Source organism: Medicago truncatula, chromosome 3, assembly GCF_003473485.1.
Source record: "Medicago truncatula cultivar Jemalong A17 chromosome 3, MtrunA17r5.0-ANR, whole genome shotgun sequence".
In the NCBI taxonomy this organism is placed as follows: Eukaryota; Viridiplantae; Streptophyta; class Magnoliopsida; order Fabales; family Fabaceae; genus Medicago; species Medicago truncatula.
The window spans coordinates 12,492,327-12,508,540 of NC_053044.1; the positions used below are offsets into that span (position 1 = coordinate 12,492,327).

At 33.2% G+C, this 16,214-nt stretch overlaps 1 protein-coding gene across 1 annotated transcript; it reads left to right on the plus strand.

Annotated features, from left to right (window-relative positions):
• The first annotated feature begins 12,167 nt into the window (after positions 1-12,167).
• LOC11406261 (F-box protein CPR1) lies at positions 12,168-12,845 on the plus strand. Its single transcript, XM_024778727.1, has one exon. It carries the CDS (start codon positions 12,168-12,170, stop codon positions 12,843-12,845), a length of 678 nt encoding a protein of 225 aa, XP_024634495.1.
• Positions 12,846-16,214: the final 3,369 nt, after the last annotated feature.

Consider the following 16,214-nt stretch of genomic DNA (forward strand, 5'->3'; position numbering starts at 1 on the left):
ATATATATATATATATATATATATATATAATATCAAGTCATGTAAAAAGTGTTTCGGATGAATTGTACCTTCTGATGCTCAGAACCTCTATATAGAGAATAATTGGAAAGATTTTAAAACTATTTTATTGACACATGTCCCACTTGTTTGTCAAGTAATTGAGAAGTAACTAACATGGGCTTGTAACTACTAGCTAATAAGGGTTGTACAATGTTTAGTGGTTTTAAATTCTAGGTTGAAATATGGTTTTAGTCTCTTAAAATTTGTTCTGTTTTTGTTTTTCTTCCTGTAATTTTTTTTTTGTAGTTTTTGGTCCTTGCAAAATATTTGGGATCTATTTAAAAATAAAAATATTTTATATTGACTATTTTTCTATAAAATTGGATCAGTCATCATGTGTCACATGTGCAAATAATCATAAAAGTGGGGCTAAGGACCAAAACCAAAATGATGCATATTTGCAAGGACCAAAAACTACCAAAAAAAAAATACATGGACTAAAACCAAAACGAGACATATTTGCAGGTACCAAAATCATATTTTAGCCTAAATTCTATACTCTCACAGACCCATTTGTCTTTGATGTGTAAATGTTCCCAATAATATATGCCTATCTCAAAGGATAACATACTCACCTACTCATTATTCTCACACTCTACTCTCACACTTTATTGTTTTTCCAAACTTCTCTCAATAACCCCTTCATAAACATACCCTTAGAACCCTAAACCTCAAAAATGACATCTTCATCATCAAATCCTGCACTCGACTCAATCAGTTTGAATTCTCGAAAGACTATGAAGAGAATTCCCAAGACAACGAGGTAGATAGCAGAAGTGTTGGGTATTTGTATTGGCTGCATTGTTGCTAAAACAAATATCCTCGATGTGTAAGTTGGAACCAATGTTCCAACATGTGTTTAAGCATCTCTGTAAGATGTTGGATACGATGTTCCAACATCCTAGCACGGTTCAGTGTGCTTGAGTTACTTGCCTACTTGTGCGTGCGCCCTTTATTGTTTAAGGAAACAATATTTCCTTATCTTATTGATCAAGCAACGCGCATATCTATACAGAATCAGTTGTGGAATATTTCAAAAGTAGATTTTATATTTTAGGAAATATTTGTTATTGGTTGGAACGATCCTATAAATGTTACGACATTTTAGGCCTTTCCATATTTGTTTATGATTCTTGTTTTGCAGATTAGCTGAGCCGATCTACTTTGTGCTGAAGCTGCTTCAGTTTATAAGGAAGACTTCAAGACTTAATTTATCATTCAAGCCGTCATACTAAAAAGTTTAGATTTTTAGGGTTTTGAGTCTTTATGTGCTCTATTCTTGTATCGTTTGTGATGCAAGTCTAGAACCTTTTGTGAGCCTTTCTTGTATTGTTTGTGATACTTGTTTAGGACTGTGTGTGAGTATTGAATACTCTTGTGTACTACACCGAAGTTGTGAAACAAGGTGTTAGTTGTTTGTGTTTGAAGGTAACTTCTACTTTGAGTCTGCTAGGTCTGATAGGTCACAGGGGTTGTGACTGACCATTAGGATAGTGAGATGGGATCTCAGATCTAGGAGTTCCTAGGTTAAAGTCTGTAACACCCCGTTTTCCCAACTTAAAAATTTCATAAAAATAATCAGAGTAATTCACATAAACGGAATGTCACACTTCTTTCTTAAAATCATAAACGGAATAATTAACTAATTATTCTTCAAAAATTCAACAACATAATAATTAATACTTCGCAGCGGATTTATTCATCATCTAAAACAGTCTTTGGCACGTAGGCCTCATCATAAAAATCTAATCAATAACTTATTCATGAAAATTCATTAAGCAATACGTAAGGAATAGAAAAGCATGCAACAAAGTTCTCATCCTGTTACGTATCAGAGCACCTAAAGACACACGTGAGAGATAGTCCACTCACTACAGCAATCTAACAGAAACTATACTCGATCACCTGCAAGTTACTCATACGAAGAGCAACATTTCCAAGCAGAAGGGGTGAGATTTCACATTCAATAATAATAAGCATATAATTCATCAAAATCATTTAACAATTTAAACTTCATCAATTAATAACATTAAATCTTCTTATAATATTTCATTAATAACTCAATCAACTTTTAATCATTATTAACTTCATATTCATCGCATTATATACATCATCACATAGCACATAATAATCAAATCATAACCATCATCATATCACATCATAAACATCATCTTATAACATAAACAACACAACATAATCATCATCACATAATAACATAAACAACCAACATAATCATCATCTCATAATAACATAAACAACCACGATTAACATAAACAACCCTCAACATAATATGTATAAATATACATTACAGGGCATCAAGCCCTCAACTTAAATAAGTATGCAATGGACTCAACATCTTACGACTTAACAACTTGGACATCTCATATGACTCCAATAATTTGGATCAAAATCTTACAACTTGACAACTTTGACCAACATAACTTAATGATTTAATAACCAATAACAGCAGAGACAGCAACATACAAGAACTTGAATCATAGCAACATTAACACTACAAGAAAAAATGCATTTTGTGACCTTTAAAATGACTGATTGCGACTGTTAGAAGGGTCACAAATGTACATTTGCGACTGTTCCCTAACAGTCGCGGATGTTGGGGTCGCAACTTGTTGGAGTAAGCCCTAATAGCCAATCTATGTTGATTGAGTTTGGCTGTGTATCATGATATTGATATAAGTATATATAGTGAATATATAATAATAAGGCATTTCTTTATTGATTTTGTTTTGTTTCAAAATAATAAAGTCCCTAGAATAGTTAGTCTGTTTCATGGAACATTAAGTATAACTTAATTGTGAGACCCCGTTAAACATAAGGAAACGATTCTTAAAGTATCTGTAGTCAAGCTTTATTGAGAAGTAGGATATCATTAAAGCACAGAGACTATTATGTGGGTAGACTGATGATCACATCTCACAGATCATGGATAAAGAGTTATCAAGTCTTCACATAGATATAAATATTAGGAGTAATATTTATATTGGATTGATCCTCCATGAGAATACTAAATAGTAAAAGTTATGAAAAGTGTCATAAGATATTCTCATAGTGATAGTGGCCCCACCCTTCGACCTGAAACCACTATGTACCCTAGATGTTGGAGTCGAGTGCTTTATCACCATTCAAACGTTGTCCGTAACAGGATGACTATAAAGTTGGTAGATGGGTACTCCATGAATCATGCTGAGGGACATGAGTGACCTAGATGGAATTTGCCCCTCCTACATAACAGGAGAAATGTCTACGGGCCCAATATTGAACTAGACAAGGATGACACGGTCTATGCCTTGTGTTCAATATAGACATGAGGGCAAAAGGGTAATTATACACATGATCATTATCACAGAAAGGTTTCGTCAGATCACATGGCATTCTCGTCACTTGGGTAGCAGTGATGTGTTGCTAGATACCACTCACTGTTTATAATATTAAATATGTGATTTAATATTATTGCCAACATTACGGGAACCTATAGGGTCACACACAAAGGACAGATAGATGAAAGAAATAAATAAGTAAAACTTATTTATAAAATAATAAGTGAGACTTATTATTAATTAAATAATTAAATATGACTTTATTATTTAATTTACGAAAAAAATAGAGAAACGCGGTCCACCGTAAGGTACGGTGTATTTAAGTGTTGTTTTGCTGACCACACAAGTATTTCTATAAATAGAACCCTTGTGTTGAAGCATGACTAACTTAATGTGAGTGCTAAACCTAATTCACAAAAGTTGTGAAACCCTAGCCGCCGCTCTCTAAACATTGTTCTCTTTGAATCTCCGTTGGAATTGGCTAGCACCGGTCATCAGAGAAGTTATGTTCGTGTGGACTGAGTAGAGGCATCGCTGCTTTGCTTTGCTCGTGATCAGAAATATTTCTTCTACAAAGGTTCTGCTTTTCAAGAGGTAAACACATGAATCTTAAAGTGTTTAAGTTTCTGATTGATTTGTGATTAATGATTTAATCAAGATCCGTTTCAATGGGATTTCTTCTGCAAAGAGGAATAAAATTTTGAAAAACCCCTCTTAAAATCCCTTCACAACTGTCATTTGCGACAGTTCAGAGAACAGTCGCTCCAACCGTCGCAAAAGTTATTGCGACTGTTCCCAACGGTCACAAATGATGAGCATTCCCATAGATTGGAGGGACTTGCGACCCTTCACAACTGTCGCAATGTAGGCACTATAATTTAATGGGCTTGCGACCGTTCACAACAGTCGCAAGTGTTTATTTTTAAAAAAATAAAAAATTAGGCAATTTTTATTGACAATTAAATATATTAATAAATACTTAAATACAGAAATATATATAACTAAAAATATCTAAATTCCATTCATATAATTCTTTCAATAGTAACAATCAAAACAATAGATAAATTACATAGTTAAACTACAAAAACAAATCAAACATATGTTAATTCAACTCAAAAAAACTCAGAGCAGCCAACAACATCAAAGGCAGCCAACATCCAAAAAACTCAAAGAGACCTGCAGCTGAAACAGAACAGCGTGAAATGCATCAAAACTCCAAAATAAAAATACAATAGCTAATCATAAATAGTACAACAGATTCATAAATATACCATAGTAAAAAACATCCAAACATAGCTACTAAAATTATCCCCCTTAAAGACGAACCTGCAAAATTATGCAGGAAAATAGCCATGACTAAAATTTAGCATCTATAGACTATTATGCAATGAAGCAGGCTTTTTGGGTGAAACACTCTCCTCCTCGCCAAAGGAGATATGACTGATGCCCGCAATAGTTTGCTTCAATCTTCAAGAACAAAAAAAAAAAAAATACAAGTTAGCATAATTCCATTGCAAAACTATGCTAGCCCGATAGATACAATAATTCGAATTCTGTTTTCTTTTTTTAAAAAAGACAATACCTGGTACATGCAAATTCCGGTTTTATTTGCTGAACGGTTGGCACCGCCATCCTTTGAGGCCTCATCTTCTCCATTGGCTACTAATATTCCACTTCCAATAATCTCCTTCATCTTATACTATGAACATGGCTTTCTGGAAATTCAATAGCCAAACAAATTCAGAAGCCACGCAAGGTTGGACAAAAAACACCAACAAAACTGATCTAGGATTATAAGTTCAGTTCATAAATGATACAAAACTTGAGCTAGTATTCACTTCACACTGGTTTAGAAATGCATATTTAAGTTGTTAATAAAGCAACAGGGCATATTAAACTAAAAGGCAAAAGTATGTTTGGATTTGTGGTGAGTTTGACAGAATTAAAACGTGCTACCAGACAATTTAGGCAAAAACATAGTTGAGCACTTCGACCAAATCACAATATGGTTATAGTCTTGTGCTACCGCAATTTAGGAAAAACTATACTTGTGCCATGTATGTGATACTAATAGCTCAATGCGGGATTATATTGTTTTCAGACACATACAAAATGACTGCTAATAACCACTTGGATGGTATAACAACATTATTTCTATATCATACGATATTCACATAATATATGTACCTCAAATTATTCAACAACAACATTCATATAATATATGTATTTCAAATTCGCCAACAAAGATATTCACGTCAAACCAATTAGATCCATCACAACATAGGTTAAATACTCTTAAACCCCCTTAATCAAACTCCTAGTACTTCTAGTTTTGAGGTTTGAAATTATTCCATAAGTTTTGGATTAACTTAGAAACGGTTATGCTGAATTTTCATAAGATTTCACTAAGACCTCCTTGGAGTATTTTCATTATATCTCAAAAACCAAAAATCAATTTCAAGTCAAACGAAAGTCAATAGAAAGCTAACATAATTATCTAAGACTTTCGTGTTTACACCAAAGGCCAATTCAAAACAGAAACGTGTGAAAAAGACGCAAGAACATGAAACAGGGTATGCATCAAACATATTGAAATTACAGATTTTCTGTCCAAATTGCCTCACGATCACTGGGATCGCCTCATGATTTCGACATCATCATACATGCTGAAATCACAGATTTTTCTGCGATTTTCTACCATGGGAGCCTCCTTGGCTCTGTTTCTTGACCCTAAACTCTCCAAAATCGTCCATAATCATCACCATATGATTACCCTATCATTAGAACGTTAATCCATCACTAACCTACCTAATTAACCACTCTTTTCACCGTTCAATTCTTTGGTTCACTTTACCCTAGGTTATTTCTCTCAAATTATAATCTCTCAATAATCAAATTGCAATTCAAACCAAACTTCTATAACATCAAAATTATCAACAACAACAACAACCATGTTAAACCCTATTCCAGAATTATAAACCTAATTCCTATAACATCAAAACTAACAACAACTACAAGGTTTGAACCCTTGATTTTTGAACCACTGATTTTTGAACTGCTATGTTGGTTTGTTTAAGATATTTATATTATGAGGAAAATGTATGATATAGAAAATATCGTTGTTTATATCATTCAAATTGTTATTATTAATATTGCTATGTTGCAAGTTGCTTATGTTGTTGTCTCTGCTGTTGTTGATTAGTAATATCATTAAGTTGACCAAGTTGTGGAGTAAGTCATAATTATTTATGCACAGTGGTTGTTGTCGTTGTCTTTGTCATCATCGTCCGTGTTGTTGTTGAAGTCGTAGTTGAAGCTGTTGTTGGTGACTGTTTATGTTCAGGTGTTTTGTAAGAGGTGGTGTACTCTTACATTGTTGTTTTATAAGAGGTGGTGTACTCTTATGTTGTTGTATAGTGAGAGATGGTGTACTCTTGCGCTGTTGTTTTATAAGAGGTGGTGTACTCATACGTAGTCGTATTATAAGAGGTGGTGTACTCATACGTAGTTGTGTTGTCAGATTGACGTTGTCGTCGTCGAATCGTTGAAGTTGTTGATGAATTTTCATCCATGAGTTGTTAAGTTGTTGATGAGTTGTCATCCATGAGTTATGTTGTTTATGATATTGTTCATGATGTTGTTTAGGAGTTGTTAAAGAAGTATTATATGAAGAAATATTATTACTAATTGATGAAGTTTAAGCTGTTAAATGCATTCGATGAATTAAATGCTTAATATTATTGTTTGTGAAATCTCACCCCTTCTGCTTGGAAATGTTGCTTGTATTCTTGGGTAACTTGCAGGTAACCAAGATTAGTTGCGGTCGTGTGAGGGATCTCTCTCGTGTATCTTAGGTACCCTGATACGTAACGGGATGTGAACTTTGTTATTGCTTTTCTGTTTCTTACGTATTTATTTTATGAATTTTCATAAACATGTTGCTGGAAAGAATTTATGAGATTTTATGTTAAGGCCCTTGTGCCCAAGTTGTTTAAATGTTAACTAAATTTCCGCTGCGAAGTATTAAATAATATGTTGTTGAATTTTGAAGGGTAAATAATTATTTATTCCGTTTATGATTTTATGAAAAGAAGTGTGACATTTCGTTTATGTTGAAAAACTCTGATTTATATGTGAAATTTTTTTATGTTTGGAAAAGAGGGTGTTACAATTGGTATCAGAGCAAGTTGGTCCGTTCGGCCAAGTAGTTGAGTCGTTTGAGTCGTGTGACGGTTGAATATTGTCGTTGTGTTCTTCTGATTTATGGTTATGTTTTGTTATGTGATCATGTTTAGCTGACTAACTTTAATGTGATTTTTGTGTATTGTTAAAGTTTCCATTTTGTTATATAGTTTAAGGTATTTAAGCAATAACTGAATTCATTTTCTTTTGTGTTTTGAATTTCGAGGACGAAATTCGTTTAAAGGGGGTAGAGTTGTAACACCCTCTTTGATTATTTGAGTATTTTGTTGAGTTTAGATTATATTTATATGATTTATGTGAATTAATGATTATGTGGTGTGTGTTATTTTATTAAGTGGCCTTATTTTATTATTTAATAGAATAAGATTTGAAAATAAAATAAAGATTGAGATGAGGGGTTGTTTTGAGAATTTAGAGAGTTTAGTGGAATAAGTTGAAATAAGATAAAGAGGGTTGAGGAAATAAATAGGAGAAAATAGGTCAGAATAGTTTTTATGTACAACAAGTTTTGGAAAAAAGGAGAACAAAAGGAGAGAAGAACCAAGAGAGGAGGCTCCCCAATCGATTAACTAAGGTAAGGGTGGGACTAGCATTCAATCTTCTTAAGCCTATGATTCTGAAATTGAATTTAACATGGTTGTAGGTTGTAAATTTCAGAATTAGGTTTAGAAGTTGTAATAGTTTGTATGATATTTAAAAAGGAGTTTAACATGTTGATGTTTTGTTAATTTTGATGTTATAGAAATTAGGGTTAATTTATAGAATTGATTGTTGAAATTAAGATGTTAATGAAGTTAGAGTTTTGAAAAGAAGTTAGGGTTTTGAATTTCAAATTGATCGTTAAAGAGTAGGTAATCCAATGAATTAACATAAGAATTGATGTTCAGGTTGTAGAATAACAATAGGTGATGTTTCCTATCAAATTTGGGAGTCTTGTGTTCGCGTCTAGTGATTTAAGAGTGATTCTTAAGTGAAAAACGCATTGTTAAACTGATTTTTGAACTGCTATGAAGCTTAAAATCGGCCCCAGAGTTGTCAAAATCGGCCACCGATTTCTGAGCTGATTTTTTAGTTTTGGTTCGACGAAAATCGGCCCCCGATTTTCTGTCAGTCAAATTTGGAAAATATTCGCAATTTTCACCCTTTTATCTTTTGAATTTGCTTTCGAAGTAAACATGAAAGTTTTAGAGAATTTTGTTAGCTTTCCAATGGCTTTGGTTTAACTTGAAAATAATTTTTAGTTTTTGAGATATGATGAGAATACTCCAAGTAGGTCTTAGTGAAATCTTATGAAAATTCAGCATAATCATTTCTAAGTTAATCCAAAAACTTATGCGATAATTCCAAGGCTCAAAACTAGAAGTACTATGAGTTCAATTAAGGTGTTTAAGAGTATTTAACCCATGTTGTGAGTTGATCTTGGGATAGGAATGGAAGTTGTTAATAAGTTATAGACTTACAGAGAGCCTGAATCAAATGATTAATGATTGTTGGTTAGTTTAAGATATTTATATTATGAGGAAAATGTATGATATAGAAAATATCGTTGTTTATATCATTCAAGTTGTTATTATTAATATTGCTATGTTGCAAGTTGTTTATGTTGCTGTCTCTGCTGTTGTTGATTAGTAATATCATTAAGTTGACCAAGTTGTGCAGTAAGTCATAATTATTTATGCACAGTGGTTGTTGTCGTTGTCTTTGTCATCATCGTCCGTGTTGTTGTTGAAGTCGTAGTTGAAGCTGTTGTTGGTGACTATTTATGTTCAGGTGTTTTGTAAGAGATGGTGTATTCTTACGTTGTTGTTTTATAAGAGGTGGTGTACTCTTATGTTGTTGTATAGTGAGAGGTGGTGTACTCTTGCGTTGTTGTTTTATAGGAGGTGGTGTACTCTTACGTTGTTGTTTTATTAGAGGTGGTTTACTCTTATGTTGTTGAATAGTGAGAGGTGGTGTACTCTTGCGCTGTTGTTTTATAAGAGGTGGTGTACTCTTAAGTAGTCGTATTATAAGAGGTGGTGTACTCTTACGTAGTTGTATTGTCAGGTTGACGTTGTCGTCGTCGAATAGTTGAAGTTGTTGAAGAATTGTCATCCATGAGTTATGTTGTTTATGATATTGTTCATGATGTTGTTTAGGAGTTGTTAAAGAAGTATTATATGAAGAATTATTATTACTAATTGATGAAGTTTAAGTTGTTAAATGCATTCGATGAATTAAATGCTTAATATTATTGTTTGTGAAATCTCACCCCTTCTGCTTGGAAATGTTGCCTGTATTCGTGGGTAAGTTGCAGGTAACCAAGATTAGTTGCGATCGTGTGAGGGATCTCTCTCGTGTGTCTTAGGTGCTCTGATACGTACGGGATGAGAACTTTGTTATTGCTTTTCTGTTCCTTACATATTTATTTTATGAATTTTCATGAACATGTTGTTGGAAAGAATTTATGAGATTTTATGTTAAGGCCCTTGTGCCCAAGTTGTTTAAATGTTGACTAAATTTCCGCTGCGAAGTATTAAATAATATGTTGTTGAATTTTGAAAGATAAATAATTATTTATTCCGTTTATGATTTTATGAAAAGAAGTGTGACATTCCGTTCATGTTGAAAAACTCTGATTTATATGTGAAATTTTTTTATGTTTGGAAAACAGGGTGTTACATCCTCCCAGTCTCAATATTATATTCTTATATATATATATATATATATATATATAATATAATATAAAATATTTCTATAACGAATAACAAATATATTTATACAACAAATAAAATATATTTCTTCAACAAATAAAATATATATCCACAACAAATAACATATATTTCTACAACAAATAACATATATATTTTACTAATAAATATCAATATATAACATAAAAAAATATCACTCATCTAATTTCTAAAACAGCCCCACAACTTAATCTTACTTTATTTTCAAATCATATTCTATTAAATAATAAAATAAGCCACTTAATAAATCAACAACACATCACAATAATCATATAAATCACATAAGTCATAAAAATAGACTCCAAATCCAATAAAATATTCAAATAATAAAATAGGGTGTTACAAAGTCTATACGGATAGGTACTAGGTCTTTAGTGTAAATGAGGAGTTTGCTGAGAACTATAGAATAAGGACTACACCAGTGGATTTCCTTCTTGACTTGGTAGCCCCCAGAGTAGGTGTTTTGTGACCGAACTGGGTCAACAAACTCATTTTGTTCTTTACTTTCTTGTTGTTTATTTTCTTGTTTTGACTTATGTTTATCGCGTGATGTTGAAACATTGCATACGTTAAAACACATTATACATACCATATTAAAACAAGTGTATCAGAATTTCAATTGGCATTAGAGCAGGCACCCTGCCTGTTTTAGGGTGAGCTCAAGGGAGGTTTTTTTAAAATAGATTTTCATAGTGTTATTTTTTTTTTTTTGCTACAATTTTTTTAATAAATAGCATTTTTAAAAAATGTCACTTTAAAAAAATATGAGATTTTTACTATGAAAAATCTCATTTTAACTTATGTTATCCAGAAGTCCTAGCTCAACTGGCAAAATGCCGAAATTGTTAGGCCGGATGCCATGACCGGGGTTCGAACCCCGGTACCTCCACTTGTGTGTGTGAGTTTATAATGGCTTTGCCATTTCGTCTATCTACCAAAAAATAAAAAATAAAAAAAATAAGTTTGAAATAACTTCTACTATTTTTGAGAAAATTTCTAAAAAATTTATTTTTAGAAATACAAAAAAAAATCTATTTTTTTTTAAACTAAAACAAACGGGCCCAAAGTGGGTTTTTCCCTAATAAAAAAGGTGGATTCTGAGTATTTTTTTTTTAAAACAAAAAAAACAACCTTTTCTTTTTGAAGGAAAAAAAAAAAAAAAAACCTAAAAATTAGATTAATATTTTTATTTAATAATAATCACCATTCTACTCTCTTTCTTTCTTCCTACAAAAACAAAACCTTTGTCCCAACCCAAACCCTCAACACCCACTCCCTTTGCTTCTACCTTCAATCCATCGAAACCAATTAGTTTTCCACTTCGTTGCTAACGAAAGAGATTTCTACTTGCTGCTCGAGCTGCCATGATTAAGCAACGCCAAATGATTACCAACAATGTAACCCTAACATCCTTGCCGTCGCTTCCCTTTGATTTGGTGCCAGAGATTCTTTGTAGGCTTCCTGTGAAATCACTCTTGCAATTCCGATGCGTATGCAAATCCTGGAAATCATTGATCTCTGATCCCAAATTCGCCAAGAAGCACCTTCACATGTTCACATGTCAAAGGCTTCCATAGACCGCCACCATATCATCCTTTAAACTGATTTCACATACAACTCACGAAATCTATTTCCCTGGAATTTCCAAATCTCCTCTCTTTTCAGGGCAGCATTGTCAACCTCTAGCGGCAGAGTCACGACGACCCAACTCAGTTTCCCTCATGCCTTGTACAATGAATTATATCCTATTTTGAATGTTTGCTCTTGCGATGGAGTCATTTGTTTCACCCTTAATAATCGATTACTTTTGTGGAACCCTTCCATTAGAAAATTCAATATGTTTCCTCCTTTGAAACATTCAGGAAGAGGAAGACAAAATCCTTGTTCCTTATATAGCATTGGATATGATCGTTTCTCTCAAACTTATAAGATTGTTGTTGTTTCATTCTTTAAGGACGACAACACTAATCAAGTTCATGTTTATACTTTGGGCACCGATTCTTGGAAGAGGATCGGGGACTTGCCAAACTCCAGCTGCATCGATAATCCGGGGGTATTTGCAAGTGGTACCATTAATTGGTTGGCAAAAGATTCTAGGAGCAGTATTGTTATTTCTCTTGATTTTGAAAAGGAATCGTATCAAAAGCTTTCGCACCCTAATGTTGAGACAAATTGTTGGACTTTGGGGGTGTTGAAGGATTGCTTGTCCATATTTGCATATACTAATATGTTTGTGGATGTTTGGATTATGAATGAATGTGGAAATAACCAGCCATGGACCAAATTGTATCATGTTCCTTACATGGTATATCGGGGAAACCGTCCCTATTGCACGCCTTTATATATTACGGAAGATGACCAAGTGCTAATGTATTTTCATGATCATTCGACGCACACTAATCTGGTTGTCTATGATTCCAAAATTGGTACTTATAACATGCCTGAGCTTCAAAACATTGATCATTGGAGGGATTCAGTAGTCTACGTTGAGAGTTTGATATCACCTTGTTCTTAACGTTATTCAGCTGCAACGAACTGGTTAACTTCTATTAATTAATGCTATTTGTTTTATGTTTATTTTTGATTAATAGTATCTTCACGGATCATTTTTAATGAATGGTTTATTTTAACTTTTTTGTTAGTAGCTACCTTGGATTGATTTTCTAAGTTTGGGGTTACAGTTTTGATATTATAATGTATGATAATTGCTTGAACAATGCATTATGAACTATATCGAATATGTTATTTAATACTAGATGTAGGTGTTTTGAGTTTATTCAATTTTAATACTAGTCAATTTTCCCCTTGATGATGAATTATTATTTTAAAATTAGATTATAACAGATACGACAACTAATAGCATTAATGTATTATCTTTTTGTCTTAATGTATATTTGTGGAACTGTTAGATCTCGGAAATTGATCTGAGTAGGCCAGAAAGTTTCAGTGTATCTTATTAGTGCCTAACATACCTGAAAAATTGTGATCCAGTGTGAACCAGTGTTGTCAAATTGTGGATGTAACGAAGCTATACCGCTGTAGCATAGAAATATTTGAACAAATTACTATTATTTGGCAATACATTATTTAGTACAAAGTGTTGTTAGATAGCGGCGCTGCACATTGTAGCGTAGGTGTAAAGAATCTGAACAATCTGCTATTGAAGTTGACAATGTTGTTATTAACATATGTTGAACGTTCACAATTGAGTTTCTGTTTGCTTTTTCTGTAGCGTGTACGTCCCATTTTCAGTTTGTGATTCAGTTGGTCGTTTTGTTCTTGTTTGTGATTGGACCTCCTTTATGTGGTTGATAGGTGTCTTTTTATTTGTTAATGATTCAGTTTGTTCATTGAAATTGCTTTCTGAGTTTTGTTGTGCTTCTGTTATTCCGGTATTTTACTTTCCCATTCATTTATAAGCGTTGGTACTCATTATCAATGTAATGTTTGCATTTATTCATATATCCGACTTGAAGAAATCAAAGTACAAAATCAAATCGAAATCGAATTCATTCATGCAACTTGAATTACCTGCTTTGAGATGCCTATTTCATAAAGGTGACCATAGCAACTACTCAAAGTCCTTCCTCATATGCAAACTTCACAAAAACATCAGTCTTAAGTTCAAATCATAATTCTGAATTTTCTTTATCCTAATTTCTTTCGACCAACTAGAAACCAACATAAACTGAATTTGAACATCAACAACATGGTCAAAAATGGATTAGTTCAAGGCAATGTGTACTGTTTTCAAGGAAATGCATAAGATAGCACCTAAGAATTGACTACGGAGTTCAATCAAACAACGACCTATGTCTCCAAAAGGAACACTTTTAACAGTACAGGTCCTTCACCATCGTTCGAAGAATCTAGATCAATAATACAAACCCTTGGAACTGTCACTTTTAATATTACACATGTACAATTGCCAATTCCCAAGCCAATCGTCATCACCAGCTCGCATACCTTCCCTACCGAAGTCAAAATGAATGAGGCTACAAAACAATGAGTGCAATATGATTTTCCTTAATAACTAATATTTCTAACCGATCGTCCTATGGTAAAAAATTATGAGAAGTTGTTAACTGCTTCAAAAGACTCCAACATTGCTCCCATTAGTGATGCTACTTTAAGAAGTGTAGAAATCTTAAAAACACACTGGGGTGAGATTTCATCGGATGATCAGGATCTTATAGATATGCAATATTAGAATTGTCACAATGGTGGTAAGGAATAAGGACGATAAGTCATTTACTCCATATGTTTCAAATAGACAGCAGAAGAAAAATAGATTGCAGAGTCCTAGAGGATAAAAAATGAGTGCATTTAAACCCATGCTAATAGTGGATTATCTAAAGCTTATAAATCATGATATGCCTTGGTTTAGGCTTTAGTTTTATTCCATGTTCTATGCTTCTTTGCTTTTTTGGGTCTGTGTTTTAATGTAACATATTACTATCCTTAGTAGCATGGTGTCTTTTTCTTTTTAACTTTTGGGTAGCTCTTCTCATTCCTCCTTAGAAGTGGTTTTAGGCTACTTAGGAAGTGGCAATGCTTTATTTTTGGTCTTTACTGTTTAATTGGGTATTGGCTTAGTCCCTTCAATATTGTACTTTTCCCTTTATTCTTTTATTGCGTTTTTTGTCTTTGAAAAAAAAAGAGACATTGAGACATACCTTATTGTTGATTCTGGTACACTGATTGGACTAGTAGTTGACATTCTAATACCTTTAATATAACATGTAATTATATAGTTTCTGGTTTTCATACCGGAAAACCTATCCCGAATACCGATTTTTTAGATATTATTTAAGTCTAAATAATGCATAATTTGATCCAACTAAGAAAAAAATCGCATGCTAGTCAAATAGAGAAGTTGAAAACAAGTTCATAAATTATTTTCATCCTATTTTCGTAAGCTCTCCATAATAGTTTTTGAAGACAACTTGTTGCTTATTTGAAAATAGTTTGACTTTATTTTATATTTTTTCAATGGGAGGAGGATCTGCTTATATAGAAATTGCATGTCATGTAATGACCAATACGCCTTACAAAGAAATTAAACAAAAAACGACTTCCAAACAATACGCAACTTTAGTTTTCTAAATTATAGCAACAACAATTCTAAAACATAACCAATGATCATATTTTTTGAAATACTTCACGATACACAATATTTGTGGTCTCGTTGCAAACATTATTATCTTCATCCAAGATGAGCAGCTTCAAACCTTTTCTAGAAGTAACTTGAGAGACAGCGACATAGAGTTGTCCATGCATGAACACGGGCTTAGGAAGATAAACTCCCAGTCGAGATAAAGATTGACCCTGACTTTTATTTATTGTCATTGCAAAACAAAGCGTCAATGGAAATTTCCTGCGCCTGGATTTGAAGGGTAGTCCTGGATCACTCGGAATAAGATTCATCCTAGGAATGAATACCCTGGTACCTGCCCTTTTTCCTGTAATTACGATAGCAGCTATCGTTCTCTTCCCTAGATGTGTGACTGTCAGCCTCATACCATTACACAATCCATTGGCCTGATCGATGTTTCTCATGAGCATACTAGACATCCCACCCTTAGTTTCAACCGGTGATTTGGAATTCCAGAGCTCTTAATACCACTAAGAAATTCCGTTGTGAACCACTCGCTTTGGACACCAAAATTTTCACCTGATCGACAAGCAGAACCAGAGCTTAAATACTCTTTCTCTTCACCTGGACTCAGTGACATCATATATTCGTTAAAATGCTCAACTGAATGAAGTGTTGGTGCGAGTATTCCCCTTTCTTGGAAAAATAGCGGGTCACCAAGGTTATCATTCAAATCGGGATACACAAAGTCTATAAGTGACATCAACGGATTTGTTGTGTCTGATATGA

Excerpts from the sequence above, each read along its gene's own strand:
- LOC11406261 (XM_024778727.1), top strand. The coding sequence starts at position 12,168 with ATGTTTCCTCCTTTGAAACATTCAGGAAGAGGAAGACAAAATCCTTGT.